This window comes from Varanus komodoensis, unplaced genomic scaffold, assembly GCF_004798865.1.
Source record: "Varanus komodoensis strain SLA01 unplaced genomic scaffold, ASM479886v1 scaffold13_1, whole genome shotgun sequence".
In the NCBI taxonomy this organism is placed as follows: domain Eukaryota; kingdom Metazoa; phylum Chordata; class Lepidosauria; order Squamata; family Varanidae; genus Varanus; species Varanus komodoensis.
Window position 1 is genome coordinate 10,247,307 of NW_025335408.1, and position 24,513 is coordinate 10,271,819.

General features: G+C 38.5%; 2 protein-coding genes across 8 annotated transcripts in view; one reads left to right on the forward strand and one right to left on the reverse strand.

Annotated features, from left to right (window-relative positions):
* The first annotated feature begins 6,208 nt into the window (after nucleotides 1–6,208).
* LSM8 (LSM8 homolog, U6 small nuclear RNA associated) lies at nucleotides 6,209–10,232 on the forward strand. 2 transcript variants are annotated; one of them, XM_044423120.1, is made up of 4 exons: nucleotides 6,209–6,342; nucleotides 7,156–7,196; nucleotides 8,902–9,029; nucleotides 9,984–10,232. In XM_044423120.1, the coding sequence occupies exons 1-4, from the start codon at nucleotides 6,312–6,314 to the stop codon at nucleotides 10,072–10,074; spliced, it is 291 nt and encodes a 96-aa protein (XP_044279055.1). In that variant the 5' UTR covers nucleotides 6,209–6,311; the 3' UTR covers nucleotides 10,075–10,232. The 2 variants fall into 2 exon arrangements, with proteins under 2 accessions (XP_044279055.1, XP_044279056.1); XM_044423121.1 differs by lacking the exon at nucleotides 7,156–7,196 and adding an exon at nucleotides 6,923–7,103 and having other exon boundaries at nucleotides 6,296–6,342.
* Nucleotides 10,233–12,111: 1,879 nt separating this feature from the next.
* ANKRD26 (ankyrin repeat domain 26) overlaps nucleotides 12,112–24,513 on the reverse strand; it is a 76,190-nt gene continuing 63,788 nt past the window's right edge. For 4 of the 6 annotated variants that reach the window (XM_044423042.1, XM_044423045.1, XM_044423044.1 and 1 more), the window contains 3 exons: nucleotides 24,077–24,323; nucleotides 14,177–14,222; nucleotides 12,112–12,852 (listed from right to left, as the gene is read on the reverse strand). In XM_044423042.1, the coding sequence (XP_044278977.1) occupies nucleotides 12,704–12,852; nucleotides 14,177–14,222; nucleotides 24,077–24,323 (442 nt within the window). In that variant the 3' untranslated portion in view covers nucleotides 12,112–12,703. Of the gene's footprint in view, nucleotides 12,853–14,176; nucleotides 14,223–15,487; nucleotides 15,546–21,216; nucleotides 21,427–24,076; nucleotides 24,324–24,513 lie in introns of all 6 variants that reach the window. The other 2 variants (XR_006413980.1, XR_006413981.1) reach the window with 2 other exon arrangements.

Sequence of the window (24,513 nt, forward strand, 5' to 3'; positions counted from 1 at the left end):
TATTCTAAGCAAGCAACATGTATATGCATGATGGATATCTGGTGTGGGAAGTTATCTTGAGAGTTGGTGGTTTATAAATCTCCTGATGACAATAAGTTTTCTCTCTGTGTTCCATCATCATCATCATCAATGAAATGAAGGTCCCAAACTAATTCCTGAGATCAGTGGAGAACTGGGTGTGGGCAGACAGACAGAGACAGCAATGTTAGAAGGGAGAAAAAGGTGATTTGGATTATATACAATATCTGTTTTGGAGGTAGTCACAGTCTCCTGAAAAATGGTTTTTGCATTTGGTAGTAATCCTGAGTCCAGTGCCAGTGCCCTCCTACAGGTCCAGGGAACAGAGTAATGTTACCCCATTACAATTTCACTTCAAATTGTTTCCATGACTGCAGACTCAGCAATTTGAGATCAGTATTAGGTTTGTTCAATACCAAAGAACTTTCTAATGATAGGCAAGTTAACTAATTGATGGCTGGTAATTTAACCAATCAATTTATCAGTTTTATGACACAGATTTCACCCATTGCCTCTCTCAATGTGCCATTTCTGTAGTGTTAAGTCATATCATAGCAGATAATGTAACAATCAGTGATTCCTACTTTGAAATAAAAAATTAGCAAAAATTTTAGCCATATTTAATTTCTGTTATGCAATGGTTACAAAACAGTCTTGCCTAGTATTTTGTAAACTAAAAGGCATGAGTATTTTGTGGAAAAAGCAGTTTGTTGTATTAGCTCTTTGAGCACTAGCAAAGAATACTTCCTCATTACAGAACTGAACAAGATAAATAAACCATTAAAACAAATTATATTGCATTATCTTTTATTCAAAGGGAACAGAAAGATTGACAGAGTTTGATTGGTAACATTCATTTGCTTTATTTCAACTCAAGAGTAGAAACTGATGGAAGTAGGCCAATAATTCCTTTCAAATTCACTTAAATATGGAACATTTCAGTTAGATGTACATTTAGAAATTATGTGTTGCAAAATGGACATCATTAGATTAAGAATTAAAATCCAAAGTCACTATCTAAATTCTTCTGTTACCAAGAGGCTAGTAATTATTAAAATACAGCTTTGTGCTAACATCAAGCCTCTTGTCAAAATAAACTCAAATGACAGCTTCACATACTTTACCATGTAATGCACAAGCCAGCTACTCGAAATGGAACCACAGCTGTTTTAAGACAAATACTTCAGTTTAGTTGGCTTCCAGCTAGCACTGTTACTTCAGCTACTGAGCTGAGAATGACTTAGGGTAGAGGGTTGATCAGCCAGCATCTAGTTCAGCATACAGATATGGGAGCTCGGTTGGGGACATGACATACAGAAAGATTTCAACCTACATGGGTGCTGTTTTCAGAAATATTAGGATCCATTATCCAACCTGAGTAAATGCAGTCCATCAAGTTGGTTTCTTCACAACAAGAATGAGGCGCCCCAACATTTCTACCACTTCCAGTATAGGAATATAGGTGAGATTGACTTCAGTCCCAATTGATTATCCCATGTGTTGGGGTTCAGACTCCCATTATATGGTATCCTTTGGAATCTTTCATGTAGAATTGTTGAAGGCATAATGCTAAATCTGGCCAGCGTAAAAGCTCTACGCTTCTGGGAACACTGTAAATAATATAGATATGGCGCCAACCACCATATTTAATGGAGGTCATTGAATTAAAAGGAGACGTCACCTTGTTTGCCACATTCTGTAGGTTTTGCAATTCAATATTTAAAATCCTGTGTTTAATCCTTCAGTATATTTCCACTTGGAAGAGCAATCCTAATGGATCCAACAATAGACCTATACATCTAATTTTCTTTTCAATATGGGTTAGCTCATTAAGAGCATCAGAGTCTGAATGTAAATGTAGAGAAAGCTACACTGCTCAGAGTTATAATGGATTCTTAACCCAAATTTGATGGACATCAGCCATGCTCCAGTTTCCACCAAAGACTGGTCCATCTTCAAGCAGAAAGCAGCCTAAGGAATGCAGCATGGCAACATGAAGATTTTCCAAAGGAACATGCATTCAAATGATTTAATCAATAATTCCATGAAATAATCCACAGCCCCCATCCATAATGGGATTCCATACAGTAACTGCAGAACAACCTTGGTGTTAAAGATTTCTAGAACAGTGGGCACATATCTGTTTCCCCTATTATGATTAAAAAAAACCTGAAGAATTGATTGAGCAGTAATCTGTGCCAGATTGTAGGGATTTTACAATGAAAGCTCCAATATGGTTAAAATGAAAATGGATATCCAAATATTGAAATGCTTTACCTGTTCTATTTTTTCCTCATTAAATTTCTAGTTGAGTATTTTCCATACTTTGGCAAAACCAAGCATTTTAAATTTATTATCATTCATTTGGAGGTTATTAATTGCCAAATACTCCAAATACCTGTTCCTCAGGTGCTTCAGACCTTTCAATGCACAGAATAACAACACTGCATCTCGGCCAAGCCCTGATAAGATTACTTGGTCAGCTTGAATGTTTGTTTGGAGCAGCAGCATAATGAACGCCAAGCACTTATTATATTTTAACGGTGGACATTTTCTTTTTGTTCTTTTTCTTTCTATTGCTTTTAAGCTGAAAGTCTGGGATGTTTATGCCCTGCCGTTTTTACAAATGTATGGTGCTTTAATTAAGAAACTTCTGCTTTAAAATTGTTAGCAGGACCTGTTTCTGTTTAGAGGGCTCTGTATCGAGAAGTGATGAGGCCTCAGAAAAGGAGTAGAGACACCGAGGAAACCCGATCCAATACAAACAATCCAAGACAGCAGATGCTTCCTCAAAAGCAGAGAGATATTTGTTTCCAGAGTTTTCATCAACCCCAAGTTAGTCCCATTATTCCCTAAATTTAATTTTAGGAAAGGCCTTCAGTGGGATGCCAGGATGGAAACAATGGCCACCCTCAGATTCACAAAGGGTGAGGAAGCCACAAGGTCTCCATCAAGGGATATTTTATTGCAACTGGATATTGATGACACAAATATGGAAGAAGCAGAAATTAAGATTTTTAAGGGCTTAGCACTTGAAGAACTGAGAATTATTGCAAGACTGGATATGATCAGAATGGATTTCCTCAATAACATGAAGGCCCCTTCCCAGCAAAAGTGTCCCTCTTCCTCAGTGGAGCCGATTATGTTGAGTGATCTCTTGCCTGTTAGAGGATCTGATTTCTCTGATTCCCCACAAAAACTGTATAGGGCAAACCAAAAGATAATACAAGCAGATATCCATCCATGTCTCCCCTTGGCTGGGGAGTCTGTCCATCTTAAGGAAAGGATTCAGGCACAACTTTCCATTTCATATGATGCAAGAGCCAATTTAGGTTCCCCCAGTAACAGTTGTATCCATTATGATGTTAACTGTGGTGAGAATTTATCCTCCTTGGGGACTGACTTAATAATGACTGCATATATTTTCTGATAGAGAAGGATGAAAGAGGAGTGTGAAAGAGGAAAGTGCAAAAGGTGGCTTGTAATTCACCATAAAAAAAAACCAAGATCTTGGCATCCAGTCCAATCACTCCTTGGCAAATAGATGGGAAAGAAATAGAAATAGTGACAGATTTTATTTTCTTGGGCTCCAAGATCACTGCAGGCAAGAAATTATAAGACACTTGCTCCTTGGGAGGAAAGCTATGAAAAATCTAGATCGCATGCTAAAATGCAGAGACATCAGCTTGCAGACAAAGGTTCATATAGTCAAAACTATGGTTTTCCCAGTTGTAATGTATGGCTGTGAGAGTTGGACCATAAGGAAGGCTGAGCGCCAAAGAACTGACACTTTTGAATTGTGGTGGTGAAGACTCCTGAGAGTCGCTCGGACTAAAGAGATCAAATTAGTCAATCCTAAAGGAAATCAACCCTGAAAGTTCTTTAGGGCTGAAGCTGAAGCTCAAATATTTCCACCACATAATGAGAAGGAAGGACTAATTGGAAAAGACCCTGATGCTGGGCAAGATTGAAGGCAAAAGGGGAAGGGGATGGCAGAGAATGAGATGGTTAGATAGTGTCACTGATGCAATGAACGTAAATTTGGGTGAACTCTGGGAAACAGTGAAGGTCAGGAGGGCCTGCTGTGCTATGGTCCATGGGGTCATGAAAAGTTGGGTGTGATTGCACAACTGAGTAACAATACTCTCTGAATGTCTGGCCAATAGGAATTGTACTGAATACATGCTAGCACAAGTCTCTTTTCAAGAAAAATGGGGTCAAATGACATCAGAAAAATTGCAGGATTGGGCAAGTGTTGCAGTTTTAGAATTGTTTGATGTCATGGTCAGCCATTGGCTAAGAAGTCACTCCATTCTGGAATTCCATTGTAATAATAGGCTACCAAGCATTACTGGTGTCATCTCACCAAGAAACAGACAAAAACAGGGATACAAAACATATTTCAAATTCCATTTTGGGTAAATTTCCTGAGTTGAGCAAGGTCAAAGGTAAAAGGGGCAGGGCCTAAATACTAGAATACCAGTGTATTTTAACTTCAGAATCTTAATACCAATAACTAACCCTTACAAAAGGCATGCTAATCTTATTGAAAATTAGTAAGACAAAATCCAGAAACCACCCAATTTGGTGGTGAAGGGAAAGGAAGGGGATTTCTGGGGAAACCTGGAGGGCTAAAGTTGGTCCAAGCCTGATGTTCTGAATCCTTGGCCTACACTCATGTAGGAGAGACTATATAGCACTAACACTGTCCATTTACAGTGACTTTATTGTGAAGAGAATACTCCAGGGCGTACTTATAGTTTGCAAATTTGGACAAACAAATGCTGCATAAGAATATGACCCCTCTCCTCAAACAGCTAACAAATCTGACTAAAGAACTAATCCAGCAGCCTATGAATTTCAGTGCTGTTTCCTTCTCTTTTTCCTTTTCCTTATGTCATCATGGAACAGACTGCACTGCAGCTAACATTCTTGCCTGTAGAAACTAAAGCAATCAACTGCTAAGGCACAAAGACAGCAGAGAAAATGGCACCCTACAATATGTGTAAGATTGTGTTAAAATATATATTGCCATCCTAAACCAGATTACCTGGGAGCAAAGTCCATGAAACTAAATGAGACATAATTCTAAATAGGACTGCACTGTCCACCCTGTACTTGGCTCCTGCCTGCATCCACTCTGGCCTTTTCTCATAAGCAATACGCTTCCAAACACGCACTTGATTCAACAAAATACTGAAACGACGTTACAATTTTTAAATATCGAAGTAGAGAAAACGTTGACTGTAATGCTTGAATTAGCAGGATAACTCTGAAAATAAAAAATTAAGAAAGCGGAATGAAAGCTATGTATATTTACTTGGAAATAAATCTCAGTGCCATTTACAGAGTACAGTCCTAATAACTTCGCCTAAGACTGCAGTAATAGATCTGAACAAATTATTCCGGAGATAAATATTCCCCACACCCCGCACGCCCACTAAGCAACAAGACTGGGAAGAAGGAAAAGGAAACCCGCCACATGCGGCGACTAAAATCAATGCCGCGTGCGCATGCGCAGCCAGAAACTTTCGCTTTCCCCGCCCTCTCGCGCCATCCGAGCGCAGTACTTTAAGACATCCGGCTGTTAAATCTTCAAAAATAGAGTTAATATACCTATACTTTCCGAGACTGCTAACTTCCGGGCTACTTTGTTCACAATTAACCACCACCTTCCCCCGCAAGAGAACCCACAGCGAGGAATGAATTACGAACTATCCATAGAAAACAAGAAGAAAATTCCATGATTTTAATCTACTTGAGTTTGGGGAGCCCGTGTTCTGCTGTCTACCTCAAAATAAACCTGCTGTTCTTTGCATTCTCCTTAGGGTAATATTGTAGGCAATGTATTGGCACCTCAGGGCAATTTCTAAGTGTTAAAAAGCTAAAGAATAACTTTCTACCTGCTATGCACATTTCCTACAGAAAATATTACAAGAGTAAAAACGGGACAGTCCAACTTTACTTGGGAGTAAATGCACTGTTGTCTAGGAACAGGATGACTGAATCTTGTTTTCTGTGAAAGGCTTGTCATTTGCACCTTGAGGATGCGAACGGGCAAAAGGAACCAGGAAATTCAGTCTTCAGGGGAAGATAGCACTTATCCATATTTTACTCTGCAACGTCTGCAACATACGCTCTACGCATGCGCCAAGGGACTACGGCATCACCGACGCGTGCGCAGTGATAGCACTCGGGTCCGGATGTAGCGATTTGTCCGTTCCGCGCCTCGTTTCAGAAAGTCTCGCGGCAACTTCAGGGCCGAGTTCTAGGCTGAAGCAAGGGCCGCCGCTATGACCTCCGCGTTGGAAAGCTACATTAACCGTATCCTTCCGCTGCCGTGGGGGTTGTGCGGTCCTGAGGCGGGAGTGGGTCGGGGAGGCCACAAGGGGCAACGCAAGAGGTTTCAGTGTTAATTACCCTTTAACGTCGAAGAGTAATTAACACGAATCGGGGTCTTCGCGGGCGAGGCCTGTTTATTTCGCTGCTCGGTCCCCAGATTCATCCTGCAGGCTTTGGGAAGGGGAGAGGTTGGTTGAGCTAGATGCAGAAGCAAGGATTCCCTTGTAGTGTGATCGAGCACCCAGGAAAAGCCTTCTCCTACATGGACAGTAGCTACAAATAATCCAGGCTGTCTAATGTTTACAGTGTTGGGTAAGAGTTTGGAGATCTGGCTTGTACTCTCCACTCAATCATGCAGTGCACATGGTGTCTTTGGGTCAGTTACAGGTTTTCAACCTGATCTAACTCACAGAATTGTTTTTAGGATAAAATGGAGAGAAAGATTATGTAAGCTGCCTTGGGCTCCTTGCAGCAAAAAAAGTGGAATAGAATAGAATAAACATTAAACAAATTTCTGGTCAGAAGGTGCCTTCCCTTAGCATGACTGCCACCTTGTATTTAGGAACGTGTATACTTGTTCTAAAGTTGCCAAAAAGTTGGGAGCTTTTACATGTGAGAATGCCAGCTCCAAATCCCATCTGAGTCATGAAGTGCATGGATGGTTATGATCTACAGCCTAAGCTACATTATGTGAATGCTCTTGTGACTTCATAAAATGCACAATGATAGAAGACTGGCCCAGAGTAAGCCTATCTTCATCATAATATACAAGGCAGTTCTTTAATTGAATCTCAGGTACTGTTGCTGTAATTACTTCAGATGGTCGAATGATTGTGGTAAGCAGCTCTGTTACATGTAAATGCTATGTTTTTATAAAGTAGTTGTTACTGAAACATAATTAGATACAATTGCAAGAGTCATACTTGTGGACCTCACTGTTTTTAGTAACCTATTTTCCATTAAAGCAGTCATCTTATTCATAGTTTAGATCACATCTCATTCAGCTGTTGAACTCCGGGTGGACCCATACCCTCAGGTCAGAAAAAGTCTGAGATGAGACTTAAAGCAAACACAGCTTTATTCTAGTGCACTTTATTCTCAAGTCGAAGGGGGACATACTCCCCAAATCAGGATCTTGTAAGAGGTACAAAAAGCATACATTATATACTCTATGTCACAGGCATGATGTCCAGATACATGGTAGATACATTCACATATTGTTAATTGACACCTTTTGTTATTTCCTTGAATAATCCTTTATTCTCCCAAGGACTTCCTCTCCATATGTCTGCTAATAATCTTCCAACCATTCACACCAGCCTTGTGTTTATAATTCATAATGTATTGTTCTGCTTTTATTAAGATTTAAACCAGTTTCAGGTACCAGCAATTCTACCTATTTGCCCTCTTTTGAGATTCCAATCACAGGAGTTCCCACAGGGTTCATCTCTCAATTCCTCCCCTCCCTCTTGGACAGGATCTGCAGGATGGCTGTGGTGCTTCTACTATGTGGCCTTTCTCAGGCTAACTATGGGGTGTTTTGGGGTGTTTTTAGTGGCAACAGTACAGCCTTATCTGGTTGAAACATGCTAGGCAGAAACTGCTGATTTTGGAGGCTTTTGAGCACCTTACTTTGGGAATAGTTGTATTAAACATAGTGGGGTTTACTTCTGAATTCTTGAACATGAGAGCAGCTCTGCTGGACCAGACCAAAGGTTTATTTAGAGTGCAGTCCCATCAGTTGTGTTCTTAATTATTGTATACTTCCAAATTCAGAGTTTTCTGGTCATCCTGTGCCAGGTGGGTGGACTGGTAAGGCAGTCTTTACCTCCCTGTTCTGTTGTTGTTACATAGGCTCTTTTGCCCCTTTAGTGGAGGCAGTTCAGAGGGGAGGGACAGATGTTGGCAGAGGCTCAGGATGAATTTCATCCTAGCCTCTCATCTTTTTCCTCCCCATTCACTGAAACATTCTGGTCCCCCACCCCCCCAATTGAAGCTGAGCTCCCTAGCTTGGTGGGCAGCCACTGTGGTTCTTTTCACACCCCCTGCAAGGAGGAAGAAGTTAGATTTCTAGCTCTCCCTTCAGAGGGAAAGTATAAATTCAAGTCTCTATTTTCTAGATTAGTTGCCACTGGAATTACTGTCATAATTAGTCAAGTGAGCATTTCATGTATTTTTATAAACAATAGCATGAAAATCTCTTGCAGAAAATATGCTTGCTTTGTCAGAATTTCAAATGATCAGGCATGAAGAGATGAAGTTTAATATATAGAATTTGATGGCCAAATGCAGTTATCAGTGATCTGTATAGTGTTATTTTCCTTCCTTAATATAATTGTTGGGAAAAGCTACAAATGTTCAATGGATAGTTTATAATAATTTGGTGTAAGAAGCTATGCTGAAGAATTACTAAATAATAATCTGCTTAATTTTTAAAAGCTGTTATCATTGTTAAATGTGTAATGATATATTTAGGATGTGCTTAGGAACCAGAATAAATGTGAAAATATTAAACATCTCATTTTTAAAAAATATTTATAGGGAACACTCAAGGGTTTTGATCAAACCATCAACTTGATCTTGGATGAAAGCCATGAAAGAGTGTTCAGTTCTTCACAAGGAGTAGAACAAGTAGTATTAGGATTATACATCGTAAGAGGAGATAATGTGTAAGTTTGGTGTTTCTGTTTCTGTGTTAATACAGCCAGAGGTGTAGTACAGAATTGTACATCTGGCAAGGCTTGGATAGTCTGTTTGAAAACAAGATGCTTTATACATACTCTTGGTGCCTTTGCTAGGGCTCTCCGTGCTACTGCTCACCAATGCAAAATTTCAGGCCATGTTCTTGTATTTTGGACATGTTGCTTTAGTAATTTAGGAAGGTCACACTGTAAGAGCTCTACAACTTAGTCTCCTCTTCCCTGTGATCTAGCCTTTGATACATATGTAACACTGCTGTTGATATGCCTGCTTTGCTGACACTATCCATTCTCTAACTCTAAAAATCAGATTTCCAACTCTCATCTTCCAGTAACTAGACAACCAGCTTTTTTACCCGGAGCATAAATTTACTGTTAACTTCGGTGATGAGCAATCTCTCTCCCCACCTCCCACTGTCCCCCAAATATTTTGGCATACAATTTCCATCACACCAGTAGCTTAGCTAGTGGTGAGGAGATCAACACATCTGAAGAACAAGTGCCCATTTCTGATGTAGGCTGCAGTCCTGTACACATTTATGCTATAGTAAGCCCTGTTCAACCAACATTACTTCTTTCAGCATAGACATATATAATTCAGGTTTTTTATATTTTCTCAAACTAAATCTCACTGATGCATTTAGGTAGGCAATGAAAGGATTTCACCCTAAGCTCTGAGTAATCTGGCTGATTATGATTGCTGTGTTGGTTGTAATAGGTAGAAAGTAAAATAAAACATTTTACCCAATTTGACTCTATCTTAGTTGTAGAAAGGCACTACTTATGAAAGTTGCTGTAAAAAATCAAATCTGAAAGTTAGTGCATGGTAAATAGTAGCTGAGTCCTGTATTAAAAATGTCTATGAGAGTGCAGTCCACATTTCATACTGTATATTTATTGTACTTATTTCATTTTGATGTGCAGTGCTGTAATTGGAGAAATTGATGAAGAAACAGACTCTGCACTTGACCTGGGAAATATTCGAGCAGAACCTTTGAATTCAGTTGTACATTAAAGAACAAGAATACAAAAGGACTTCCTCTTTCAGGCTGTACAGAACTATTTATAGGATAGCATACTTTTTTACAAGATGTGTTAATAACCTTACTAGTTTGTACTCTTTATTTTGAATGTTATGGTTTGATATGTATATTAAAGGCTACCTTTTACCAATGGCTTTTGAGAGTTTTTTTTTAAACAAAGCAACTACACAAGCAAAGGACAGTAGTTCATAACGTAGCATACTTGAACTTTGCTTTTGAAATTGCTGTAGCAAAGTAAGGCACATGCTGCAGGCTAGTTCTGGGTTCTTACTCAAGCAGGTACGTATTAGGGTTAGTCAGAGAACTCCAAAATGAATTCATGTGACTTTAGTTTTCTACAAATCTGCCACACAAACTGCTGTGGACTGGGATTCTCTGAGTTGTAAAGACTTGTGGACCATTTCTTACTTTCTGGAACTGTAATGCAAATTTAGGTGCATGAAAATATGCCACTAAGCCATTAAAAGGGCATGCTTTATACATCCAAATTTCTTTTTAGTCTCTACTAGTTTTGTTATTGTTTGCATTTAGAGCTAAACAAAAATAACACAAAAGGTTATGTGTCAGAAAATCACATCAGTAGTGGTGGACCTCTTTGCATATTGTCCCATCACCTGTACATCCTAGAAGTCACCCTTCATTGGCTTTTTGGTTGACAGGAACTGTTCCAGAATAAGCCTGACCGTGTAAATTCCTTCATTTCTCTTCTGTCTTAGCTTTAGGGGTGTTAAGGATCTTGAAATCAAGCACAATCTCAATTATAAAAGACTAAGGGACCCAAGAAGCTACAGTGCTCTGCTGTATAAGCAAAATAAAAGCTTTCAAATAAAGTGTTTAGGCTACTGAAGGTGAACAGCCCATTGAAATCTACAAGATTGGAGTATGGATCCCTATTCTACTAATTCACAGGCCTAGGCAAATTCAACCAATGTACCATGCCAAGAGAACAATGTATTTCTTAAGCATTCTTTTTCTAGCATTGTTGCAGAATTGCATTCAGTTAAGAACACAATAAATTACCTTACACAGACTACTGTTCCACATAGCTCTGATTGGCTGCACCTGTGCACCATTTCAGGAGGGTCTTTAGCAGTCCGACTAGGATATCTGGAGGACTGAATCTAGGCCCTCTGTAGTTTCTTTCAATGAAATTGAAAAAGTAATGGCTTGGACACAAAGCCATGCTTCTGGAGTGTCAAGAGTTCATTTATCTCTAGGCAATGCTAATGGGGCAAAAATTCAGTGAAAAATACCTAAAATATAGTCAGGGAAAATGAAAATATTTACTGGAATTAATACCTATAAATAGTCCAGTAATTAAGATGAAGTAAACTATTTTGAAAAACTTTTTAAAGTTGCATTTAAATACAGAACACAGATAATACAAAACTACCAAATCCCTTTAAAATATGTGAGGGGCCTTTTAGTTATTGTCATTAAACACCAGCTTTAAATGTAAATACACTAGCAAATTTAGGGCAAAATTATGGGCCTAGAATATAGGCCCTAGATCAAATATTACAAAACGCTTTCCCTTTTCCTCCTTGTAGCTCCCATCTTTGGAGGGTTTTGCAATCCTCCAAAGATTTTAGCGGTGGCAGGTACTACAGGGAGGAAGGAGAATTGCCTGAGTATTTTTCTGAAATCAAGTGGTATGCTATCCCCTAGCCATAGATCTTTTTTCTTTCTTTTTACAAACAGGATCCCCCAACAGTCTAAGTTTATGTAAATTAGCATATGCAAATGTGTGCATTTTTTTCTGTGGGCCTGTGGATCATCTTGGTACGTAATACCACCTCTGTAATATCTTTATTATGAAATCTTATCTAGATATTTTTCTTACATCTTAGCTATTATCAATTTCATAGTTTCTTAAAAATCAAGAATAGCTATGTGTATTGTTAAACGAGGATTGGCTGTATCAGTGAAGCAGACCTATAGCACCACCCTTGGAAAATTGGAGGTAGAAGATGAATCACTATTAACTCCAGGAATGATATATCAACAGCTTCATGTACACCGATTTTATTCAATTATAACTTCAGTGCATTTCATACATCATCTAAAAATACAAATGACAAGTCTCTTGGCACTGTGGTTGCAATAGAATATCCGAATACTGCAGTAAAGTTACAAATGTTGACCTCTCAGTGTTGCACTCCTATCCTCTGTGGAATTGCTAGAGAGAAGTGGAAGTGTTGCATGTGTATTGAGTGCAGGAGAGGATACAAAACAAGTGTACTGGACAAGCATTTTAACTATTACCTGACAATATACCAATTTATTAAAAACAAAGAAAAAATGTTTGCTAAATGTTTCAGGAAATGCTTTGGTTTAAAATCTACATATAACAGGATAAAATATGAGCCATCTGTAGCAGATAACATGGGCAGTTCTGTAAAACATAAAGTATTTGCTAAGGAAATATGGCTTTGATAACATGTAACATTTGGCTATGCAGTATTTCTTCCAATACAAGTGCAATGTGCCTGATATGCTTATAATAGGATTCGGAGTATAAAAGATTGCACATTTTACATGTTCAGTTCATTATAATGTTGTGTAATGAAACAACATCTCTATTTTTTCATCAGCATTTATTTAAATCATATAGTTTTTCTTTAAAACATCAAGATACTGCTGTGTAGCCTTGGACACTTGATCTTGTTCCATATTTAGGTTTTTTGAAGTTCCATCAACAGCTCCTATAGGGGAGACTCTAACAGATCCAGTGTCAAGTTCAGCTTTAGCTGTAAAAACAAGAAAAGCTTATGCTTTCCTATTAGCTGCACATATCTGACATCAAGGAGGCAACAAAACAAGTTAATTATTTTGCAAACACAAATATACAAACTGTTAAAAGGAGTTATGAAATGCTGACAACCATTTTCTAGCAATCTATGTTTGGATAAGTTGCCCTTATTTCAGCAGTGTGGACAAATTTTCTTTGGGCACAATCCAGTGGGGAAGCTCTGAATGTGGATTATTGGTATACTATGAAGGCAGGAGGAGTACAGATATTATCTTTACCTCCCTAAACCTTCCACCCTACAAGTAAGCAAGACAACTGATTGTGGCTATCTAACTCTTTAACATGCACCAAACTGAATGCTTTAATGAAAATTCTGATGCAGGCCTGTGGCTAGAAATAAAATAGGAAACATTGAATATTCCATCTGACCATCCACCCAGAGTTGCATCAGATGTTTGGATATCCAACTTGGATATCCCACCTCAGGATGAGTGGCCTTGGGAGCAAGTTCTTCGGCTGGATCCATATACCAAGTCCTGCTTAATCCCTTTGAAATTAATCCGTTAATTCCAACTAAATTAAATTCAGTTAATTACAATGGGAAATATTCATTTTTGTAGACTAATTCCTGACTTGTACTAAATGAATTTTATTAAGAAGCATTCATTATAGTAATATCTAAAAATGTAATATCTGTCACCGATAGACTGTTTGCTAGTGATTTGTATAAGCTTTGAAATACTGCACATTATTCACCCACATAATATCCCTGTAAGAGCTAGATCAGTAGAATTTGCAGTTTTTCATTAAGCAATATTATATCTTTCAATGTTTTAAGATTAGTTGTCAATAAATGTTTATCCTTAACTGCTTAAAAACTAATCTGTGAAAATGGCTTCATTAAAAAACAAACAAACAAACAAACACAGTGTTTGCTAGCCATTTGGAGAATGACAAAACATTTCATGGACATTTTTTCCCTTAAATTTTATGCTGTTGATATTTGGTACTGATCAAAGGCATGCAGTTACTAATTCAAGTACAACAATAATTAAATTTACATTTCTGAAACATGCAGAAAAACATGCAATACCAGTTAATAGGAATTACTGCATGGCATTATGAAATTATACAAATAAAATGTTCATGAAAACAACCCTTTTACTTTTAGATTTTATTATTCCAATACCCATTTTGCAAGCTAATGAAATATCACAGTGGTTTTGTCATAATGCTGTGGAATACCATTGCTGCTATCATTCGGTAACAGATTCAAAGCAGGAACAATTTAAAAATCGTTAGCATGCAGCTAAATGACATACCTTGGTCTAGTTCCTTGGTGATATTTTTTTCTAGTTCCATCTGCATCTGAAAATATAATTATACCATGGTTGATGTTTTCTGAAGTGCAAAACATATGTTACCAATTAACAGCAAATTTCATGTTGGGTAACATGGTTTAATCTCTTATTTTGATATAATTTGCCACCTTTCAGTTTTCAGTTAGCCTTGAGCAGGGATCTTAAACTCGCAGCCCGCGGGCCAATTGCCGGGATGGGCGGGCACGGGGGAGGGGCCCTGCGGCCTTCAAAGCGCCTCCGGGAGCCACGCGGGATGAGCGGCCCACCACCACCGCGGTGGTGGAATACTTGATGCGGCCCAGCCTCACCCAGACTCTACTTCCAGCGGCCCCCAGGTAAGTTGAGTTTGATACTCCTGGCCTTGAGTAAATCTTTACTGACAATCAACTCTTAATGAAAAATATATTTGATTTCATGATGGCATCTGATAAAATGAATGACTGGCAGATACTTTAACATGCAAAATCAAGGGCAGATTTGAAGTGTGGACTTCACTGTAAATAAGATATTGCTATCACAGATGCCAAAGACGAAAAGAAACAAAGAACGTTGTTTGCTTCCCGCAATTTGGTATGGTGTTTTGAAAATCAGGATCATTTTAAATATTTGGAATTCCTTGAGTGAAAGTGGCTAAGAAGATGGAATTATTTTATTTTTTAAGCAAACAGAGTAAATTAAGCAGAAGCAACTGAAAACCTGCTGACTTGTTTTTTTAAGTGCAGGTAAACAGCTTTCATTGCAGTTTTGGACATTTGATTGGTTCAGGGACTCCTAGACTGTATTCTCATGCATGGTTACATAGAAGTAAATCCCAATGTCTTTGGTGGGTTTTATTCCTCTTAAATGTGCATGGGATTTTAGCCCCAGTGTCTAACTGGAGGGACAACTGTACAGGCCATCCATTTTTGCTACTTTACAAAAAGCCTTACTATGGATTCTTCATTTTCAGCACTCAGATGTTTGCACAAAACCAGTGGTAAAACATTCTAAAGAATGGGATTTCTAATGGAGATGCCAAATTAGAAACTAAATGAGATATATAAATGACTATAGCTAGTTTTCATTAATGTTTAGAAGTTAAAATACATGCAATATAAACAGGACAAAATACAGCATGGATTGTTTATGAAGCTATTCTGCCCACATTTTTAGTTTTCATTAATTTATTAATTATTAACTTGCAGTATATAATGCACATTTTAACTAATTTGTTACAGAATAGTCATACTTTTCCAGTACAACACATGGCATTAAGCAATGCTGACTACACACCTTGTTAAGAATCTGGTTGCAGAGAAGAGAAGGAAGAAATAGGCTTTTGATCAAGGAGCTGAAGAAGTAAAGAACAAGCCATAAGTGTATAGTTCTTAAAGACAGAAATGAAAATGACCACTTTATATGAGTGTCAGAAAAAAGGAACTTATCTATACTATGAGAAAATTCAGATCTCTTCTGGGGATGCAGTCATGCACACTTAGTAGTAAATCCCACTAAACACAGTGTCATTTAATTCTGAGAAATCATGCACAGCCTCTGACTCTTAAGACTGAGAACACAGGACTATTGAAATCAGTAGGATGTGTTAACTATGAGTAACTTAGCCCCCCTCAATTTCAAATGGACTAAATCATAACTTATATTTTCTGGATCCAGTTTATAATCTGCAGTTAGAAAAGATGGAATTAATAAAAAGCACCAAAGTTTTATACGGGGATTTACATCCAAACAGTGAATAGTTAGCTAAAATTTGGAAAACTACAGAGGTGGCAAAATTAAGATGCTGTACAATTATTGGAGGGAGGGAGACAAGGTTTCTAAATATTTGGTTAGCGCTTGGAAAAAACAGCTATGCTTTGGATAAAAAGAACTGAGAACCAGATAACAGTAAAGTTGAGATACATATACTGCTGAACTGACATGCCTAGCTGAAAGATTTAACTATAGTATGTAAGTTGCAGTATTTTAGTGTAGAAAATTGTAAAGGTAACAGAGCACAGTCCTAAGGGACAGAGGGCTCTGATCTCATCCATCCATCTTCAGACAAGGAAGCATGAGGAGGAAGGCTTTTGCAACCTCCTATTCCTTTTTCCAAAATACTCTGTTAGATGGGCCTCTCAATCCATCTAGCTGACTTACCAGGCAGTGAGTAGGAGGCACTGGGATCAAGTGGATCTGTGCCTCTTCTGCCCAGCCCACATTTGCCCTATCTAACTGCTGTGTCTTTAAATCAGCTGTGAGCCATGAGGAATAGAAAAAAAGTATATTCAGATTCCAAGAGGCTAATTCAGTGAATTTTTTTTGGTAGATTCAGTATCACTTACAAGAGCAGATACCACCCAACCCAAATGTTAAATGGGATGGGTTTTAGTTGTTTCAGACTTGAGTTGATGGGATCTATCTGACTGCCCATCTGACCATTCATCCATCTGTCCTATTATTACAGTGCATTCATACCTTGCCTTTTTCACTTGTGAAAAACCCAAGGCAGTATACATAGCTCCATTTTATACTCTCAACAAACCAGCCTGTGAGGTAGGCTGGGCTGAGAGTCTGTGACTGGTACAATGTCACCCAGTAAGCTTCATGGCTGTATGGCACTAGAACCCAGATCTCACCTATCCTATTCCAACTCAAGCAGCAGACTGGCTCTCTAAATCTATATCTAAATCTAGGTACATACAACTGGTCCAGCAGAATTCCCTCACTCCCTGCTCTCCATAGCAGCTGCGTAGTGGAGAGAGCCTTGAAAGTCAAGCAGAGGCACCAGTGATGTTTGCTTCCACCTTTTCCTTGCACCATAGTGTAACCCATTCCCTTTGTTCTGTATTTGCAGGGGGCTATTTATGAGAAGTGGCAGGGACGTTTGCATACCTGAACCCAAATTTTTATGATGTGAGGAAAGGAGGTGATAACTATATGTTGCAAAAGCTGACCTTGTGAATCCATTTATGCAAAGTATATATGTTTGATATTGCAGAACTTATGCAAGGAGACACCTGTGCTAGCTAAAGTTCAGCAGTACTGTTAAGCAATATTTAAATTCAAAGAAATAAGAGAGAAACAAACTGCAGCCATGTTCTTCTAAATGTTTGAGCTCTTAACACTCAATATACTGTATACTCATAATTCTACAGAATGTTAGTTCTGAAAATCATTAAAAAGCCTAATTTCAAATATTATATATAAATACTGTGTATCAAGTTTTGATTTACTGATGCTGTGTCTTAATATGTACACATCTGTGATTCCGATCTCAGTCAGGAGTCAATGGAGCTATATTTTGCTTTTAATTATTCAAAATTTTATGTGCCATGATGAATAAACTATTAATACAGATTAAGGCACAATCCTAAAAAGATGAGCTTAAGTGCCCAAACGGAGGTGCATGTGCTTCTATTGCAGAGTGGGAAAAGAGACAAAAGCAGTCCTCACTTCCCTACAACCCTGAGTTTTCACTCAGCAGCTGTGTTTAGCTACCTAGGGATGGTGGTTCAGATGGGGAGGAAAGAAGGATGGAGCTGCTTCAGGATACCTTGTATCCTGGGCACTCCCTCTCCTGGAAGGGCCACTACAATCTCATTCTTAGGTTGGTTTCCAAATCATGGAAAACAGTTGGTATCATTCTTTCCATGCCTGCTGCAGGTTAGAGTTGGGGGGTCCAACCATACTGTCTACAACCTTGGAAGTCAAGAATCTCATCTATCTAATAGTCCCTTAGACAGCATCTGGGGGCCACAGGATCATTCTCTAACTAGATTAAATTCAATGAACCTATAGCAATAAAGGAACATTTACATTTGTGTAGTGAGAGTTCATTACGTACCTAGACACTTTATTTTACTATTTTTTTCCATTCATGACACACCTTGATTATTTCCAAGTTAGCAGGCAGATAGTACTTTAACTCTGGCTCCTCTTCTCAGTTACTGATCCATACACACTTTTTCTAGTGTTTGAGATAGACTACTTTGTTAGAGAGCCAGTGTGGTGTAGTGGTTAAGAGCATGGGACTGGGACTCAGAGGATCTGGGTTCTAGTCCTCGCTCAGCCATGGAGCCAACAGGGTGATTTTAGGCCAGTCACAAACTCTCAGCCCAACCTACCTCACGGGGTTGTTGTTGTGGGGATAAGAGAGCAGCAGGAGGAGAATGATGTAAGTTGATTGAGTTTTTTAAAAAAAGAAGAAAGTGGGATATAAATCTAATAAATAAGAAGTGAGCATGAGAGTGAAGTAGCACAGGTACTTTTAAGAGATGACCTCAAAATGGAAAGATTTGAAAGATACTTCTTTCTACATCAAGATATTCAAACTCTGATTATCTGAATCTTGTAGATATATCTAATATTATTCATAATTCTTCTAATTACAAATCCTATCGGAAATCAAAAGCATTGCAAGAATTTACTATTCTCAAGCTTTTCTTTAGGGTATAGCTAAACTGGAGCAGACATCATTTAGACCAGACAGTAGCTTACACTTGTTATTGTTGAAGCAGGGCCTAACTATATAGTTATGTGTATTTTATATTGTTATTTATGTATTTTGATTTGTTTATTTGTAAGCCGCCCCGAGGCTTCGGCAAATGGGGCGGCCTAGAAATTTTATAAATAAATAAATAACTATAACTTATCATGTAGCGGCTGTTCTCTGGTAAGGGTTTATAAGATTTATACTATGCATATATTATGGACATACCGAAAACTTGAGCTATATCTTATGTGAAGAATGCATATCACTGTTTCTAATTCAGATAAGCTGGCCAGTACTATTATTGTTACAATTGGATTAAAAAAATCTGCAAGATATATATTTTTATTTCTGTTGCAGGAACTGATTTAATCTTTTGTCAAATACTCTATAATCACAATTTACCCTTGAAGGAGCTTTCCTTTCTATATTATAAAATAAATAAAAAAGCACAGTAAGAACAAAAGTAGTGTGTTCTTATGAAAACAATTCCCTGATAGACCAAACTTTTATATTTGGCCAATTTATAGTCATCTCTAGTTGTGTCAATCCCATGCCTGTGCCACAGGAATCAGAGAGTCGATTTTGGTGGCAAGATTTTGTAGGACTGTCTGAGAACTTTCTTAAACACTTTGTTGAATACTGTGGCAAGAGCTTCCATAGACTCCAGTCCAAATATTTTAAAAAGACAATGTAGTCGTGTTGTTTCATCATGTGATAGCAGAGGCAGAAAAATAGCCATCATCAGCCCAAGATTTTCTTCTCCCCATACTGTCATCCAGCAGCCATTTTATCAGGCTGCAGCAAGTGAAGAAAATACCACCATCAGTGCAGTTGGAGGACAAGCAATTTTTGGCTCTTCCTCTCTGAACTATTTCTATTTCTGCTGGTTGTGATAGATAGCTAACAAAATCCAGCTGCATTACACCCATTACCATCCGCATTACACCTGCTTTTTATAAGTTCCATATAATATTAAGAAGCCTGAGTATTCTTGTTTCCCTTTTTCCTCCTCATTCCCACTTTTTTTATATTGAATCTTCTCAGGGGCTATCTTGTTTTCATTGCTCTGGGAAACCTTCTGGTTGTAGAGTGGGATATAAATACTTTAAACAACAACAAACAAACAAACAAACAAACAAAGAAAGAAAGGCAAACTATTACATGGGCTTTTTCTTTCTGCATTCATATCCTTTGCAGGGTCTGTGATTGAGCTAGGAAGTCTCTAACCATGGTTCATCATTTTATCTGAACCAGGAAACAATGTCACGAGGATCAGAACAAGCTGAGTTTTTATGGTTACCTAAGCTGAAATTGGGTTAATATTTTGGTTTGTTCCAAACCTGATGATTATAATTTCCTGGTTTGGATGGAATACTATACTATAGTTTCTTAGAGGCCTCCTGAATGAATTATGCTGTGCTACAAAGCAAACATGAGCAAAAGGCTCATGCATATTTCAGCTCAGTAAGACAAAATATATTCATCCAAATGTGGCTTCCCTTTGAAGGAATAAGTATAGTAACATTTTCAGGTATTTAACATAAAAGATCTTAACAGGCATATTTATCATTTTATCAGTTACTGTGTTAACTTCAGCCTGAATACAGAAGCTTGGCATGTAACAGTAACATTTAAAACAGGCTATCAAAGAATGTTTGCATTCCTATTCAATGTAATTTATCAGGTCAGGGAATGAAATGAATCTTGAACAAAGTATTTGAAATGTACACACATTTTTTACATCTTTAAATTGACACACACTTTTCCTATGTTTCTAACATATATGCCCAGAGGCGGCGTTAGTGGGTGGCCCACTAGAGGCTGGAGCCCCAGATCTTTCATTTGGACTCCCACATCTTTGGGAAGACCAGAACACTTGCTGTTCAAGAGCACAGGTGGAAATAAAAGGAAAGGGGCTATAGGAATTTCTGTTGCATCTGATCCCTTGGATTATCTGCTTTTTGCTCTCATATGCTTCCCCTTCTCCAATGTCTACTCTTTTCCCTGAAATCTTTTCTTTTTTTTAAAATCAAGTGCTCTCCTCTCGCCTGTCCATACCTCCCCCCACCTTTTTTCCAAATGGGAGTATACTTAAGAGACTGGGTCTTTTTAGAGTACATGTAAATTAGCACATACAAATTTAGCATTTTTTCTGTTTTATGGGCTTGAGACTAGGATTTTTTCAGGACCTAGCACCGCCCCTGTGTATGCCAGAGGAACACTTCATAAAGCAATTAAAGAATTACTAACCTAGTTGCTTTCTCTCTCCCTGCTTACTGCCTTTATTCTCATTCTGCTTCCATTTTCAGTTTCTTCCTTGCTGCTCTCTAGCTTTTCTTTCCCTTCTCTGTCTCTCTTTATTGGTTTCTTTAAGACAAAGTAAGAGGCTTATCTATTTCCTCTACCCCCAAGAAAAGTATTGCTCCTATCATCTTTTTGAAATTATGTCCTTCCTTTACATCCTCTTACTTCTCCTTATTGTCATATTTAACTCTTTTGAAGCATACCCCCTTCAAGTCAGATTACTTACCCATAACAAATATTCCTGATCTTCTATGAAGTCACAACAGATGGGCTTTGCATTTTCACAGAGTAACTTCATAGAAAGTTCTAGAACTTTTGAATGGAGAAGCTGGCTCCATCCCTCACCTTTGAGGGTGGGGAAGGATGGAACTTCACAGTCTATGTACCTTGAGAGTCAGCACGTGTCTTCCTGCCCAGTTTGGAGACTTACAGGACACTGACACAAATTATTACCTATGTTAGGATAAATACTTTACACTTTTAAAGCCATTCCAGGCTCATCCTGGAACAATAAGTAACAGTCTGAACTAAGCAGTAATGCCACAGGCAAGCCATAGAAGTGCAGGTTAGTAAAGTATGAGCTTCGTTTGACAATGAGCAGAAGAATAAACATTTGCTTGCACAACCGTAGCCCATGCTCTCAGTATATAAACTTCAACACATTAAGGTAAGCATTAGGCTATTTAATTGCTTTTTGTTTTCTTACCCATGTGCTGATCGCATTTTGTCTTCATGGACTAAGACTATATAGTTCTTTGAAATGCTACAGTGATTGTAGGTGTTATGCATTTGAATATGCACAGAATGGATTTCTGTTCCATTTTTCAGTTTAGTAAGCAAATATGCAAGAACTCAATTTCTCATTTGACAGTCTTCCTTTGGCTTCACTGATTGGACCCACTTGGATCAAGTGCTGGACTCACTTTCTAGACTGTAGAATTTTTAAAGAAGCTGCTCTCTTTAGGCACAACTGTTCAGAGTCTTTGAACAACAACATTAATTTAAAAATCTCAGTCTAGCTCTACTGGGTTCTGTCATTTTTACTGTGCCTACAGAGTAATATCTACTTGGAGACTTCTCTCTTATCATACCTAAAAATCAGCAATTTGTACACTGTTGCTCTGTTTTGCTATTCATTATTAATACTGGCTGTAAATGCACTTCTATATACATTTCGCCTATACCTAACTAAAAAACTGACTAGAATAGAGCAAATTTCACTACTGAGGTAATAACATGCCATTGTTATGTGCGAACATATCATGCAAAGAAAAAACTTGTATTGATATTGATGCATAGACAGAACCATCAACACCGAAGTGGGGATGGAAGGTGGATTCTATGAATGCACAGATGACCACTCAAAGAATGATAGTTACAGGCAATCAACCTGCCTTTCTTCTTTGTGGTCTCTGTGCATCACACGTATGGGTGAACAGCAAGCTAAATAATTAATGGGAAGGAAGCAGGAGCAGTTTGCCTTAGTCCAAATGCTGCAGTGAGAATGCCAGTAGTTTTGATTACATTTCAGCACAGCAAATACCAACCAATGAAATCTCTCTGCTGAATGTGATAGAAGTTACTATTCCCTAAACAGAATGTGCTGCAACAATGGATTGGGTGTGGGCTGAAGTCCCAGACCTGTGCTCTTAACCACTGTACCGCACTGGCTCTCTGTGTTGAAGGAAGGGCTGTTAATCCACTGCTCTGGTTGATGGCTGTAGTCTGTAGGCTGAGTGACTGAGTCACTGAGCCATGTGGAACATTTGGTCAGAGATATGGGCCAAATCCTTCACTGGTGAGGCTGGGTTTTGTGCTCCCATGACTGCATCCAAGGACAATATAGATTGTCCAGTCAAAAAGCAAGACTCTGAATCTGATGTATCTTCTGGTTTAGATAGTGAAGAGGACAGTGATCAAATAAGTAGTGGTTGTAGGCTTGATGTTTTGAAGGAGTGGAGCCATAGCTGGTAAGAGAGTACTGAAAATTGCCCTGGACTGCAAGGAGGCAGTCCTAGAGAAGGTAGTGGTAGAGCATGAAAGACTTTGTCTGAAGGCAGCCAGTAATGAGTGGCTGAGGACAAAGGGTGATTTAGCATGAGCTCTAGGGTATCGGAAATGGTCACAAGCTGAAGGATATGGACGGTAATTATTCCTATAGTGAAAATGACATGGTGGTATGGCCCATTCCAACCTATCATTTCAAGTTATGATGGGGGACTGGGAGCAGTGATGCCAATTCCTGTAATCCTCTGCCCCAAGTCTCAGGTGTGTGTGTGTGTGTGTGTGTGTGTGTGTGTAGGGGGGTTATAGGGTTTGGAGGCTAACTAACGTACCAACCTGCCAGTATCAGTGGTGGAATTCAGGGCCCCATATCTTAAATCCAAGAGATTCTAATTTCTCTCTGATATCAAAGTTTGTCAAAACTGCTCTGTCACTGGTGCTGATGCTGACATTGGTATTGGTGAGTCCAAAGAGGAGGTGGAAGCAGCACTGCAAAGGCTGATACCAAGGCACCCTTTAAACTCCGTTTTGTTATTTTTTCATTTTTAATGATTATTAGTGGACTGAGGTGGCAGGGCCTTTTTGGCCAGCCCCTTTTGTCAGGGAGACACACAGAGGGTGGAGGGTCAGTACAGGTGACAGGTGGAGCTGGATAAAGGTGTGGAAGAAAAAGGAGCTTGAATGAGACATAGTTTTTTGAGTATGACTATTCTGGTTACCACCATTATTATTATTATTATTATTATTATTATTATTATTATTATTATTATTATCTCTGACCATTTCAGTGTGAGCCACAAAACGTTAGGAGCACAGACATTACATCATGTTAATATAAGCAAAAAAAATTTGGTGGTAATGGGCTGCCTGTTGAACAGCAGCAGTGCAAGTTAGAATGTTACCACTTCTCTTGGAAGGGCTGAACTCATTGTCCACTACTTATTTCACTTTCCTTTTAATAGGAAAGCACAGAAGTTAAAGTGTTAAATTACTTCAAACTTGTTTGTTAAACTGTAGCAAACAGACCTAAGCGTATAACATTATAAATAAGACAGATCAGAGTGATATTCACGATTACTAACCTTTGCCAGGTAAGCTTCTACCCTGTTTTTTGAGGCTAATGGGTTTCCAGGTGGGCTCATGAATCCTCCTCCAAGGCTAAGGGGTCTATTTAATGCTAAATTGTTGCCAATATTTCCAAGCTGAACTGTTTCCAAGACAGGACCTGATGAAAGGCTTCCATTTATAAAGCTGTTGGCAAGTAAAGACTTGCTCTTGTGGCGTTCATGAAAGAGCTTGGCATTGGCTTCTGCTAGTTTCTCATTAGCTCTGTAAAAAGTTTAGTAGCAAGTGAACAGATAGACACCATCATAAAAAATTGATACATTCAAGTTTATAACAATTAAGAACCCAGACAAAACACTGTATTGTAGCTCTAGGCACTAATAAGTTTTTTTTCCCTGTTTGGGCTTTAGCCAGTCTGGAAAAGGGACCTTATAGTTATATTTCAGCTTCATGG

What these genes read in the sequence shown, in the direction of transcription:
- LSM8 (XM_044423120.1), top strand. Translation starts at nt 6,312, where the DNA reads ATGACCTCCGCGTTGGAAAGCTACATTAACC. An exon ending in GTTGGAAAGCTACATTAACC is followed by an intron (nt 6,343 to 7,155) that starts GTATCCTTCCGC and finishes ATTGAATCTCAG; the next exon opens with GTACTGTTGCTGTAATTACT. An exon ending in CAGATGGTCGAATGATTGTG is followed by an intron (nt 7,197 to 8,901) that starts GTAAGCAGCTCT and finishes AAATATTTATAG; the next exon opens with GGAACACTCAAGGGTTTTGA.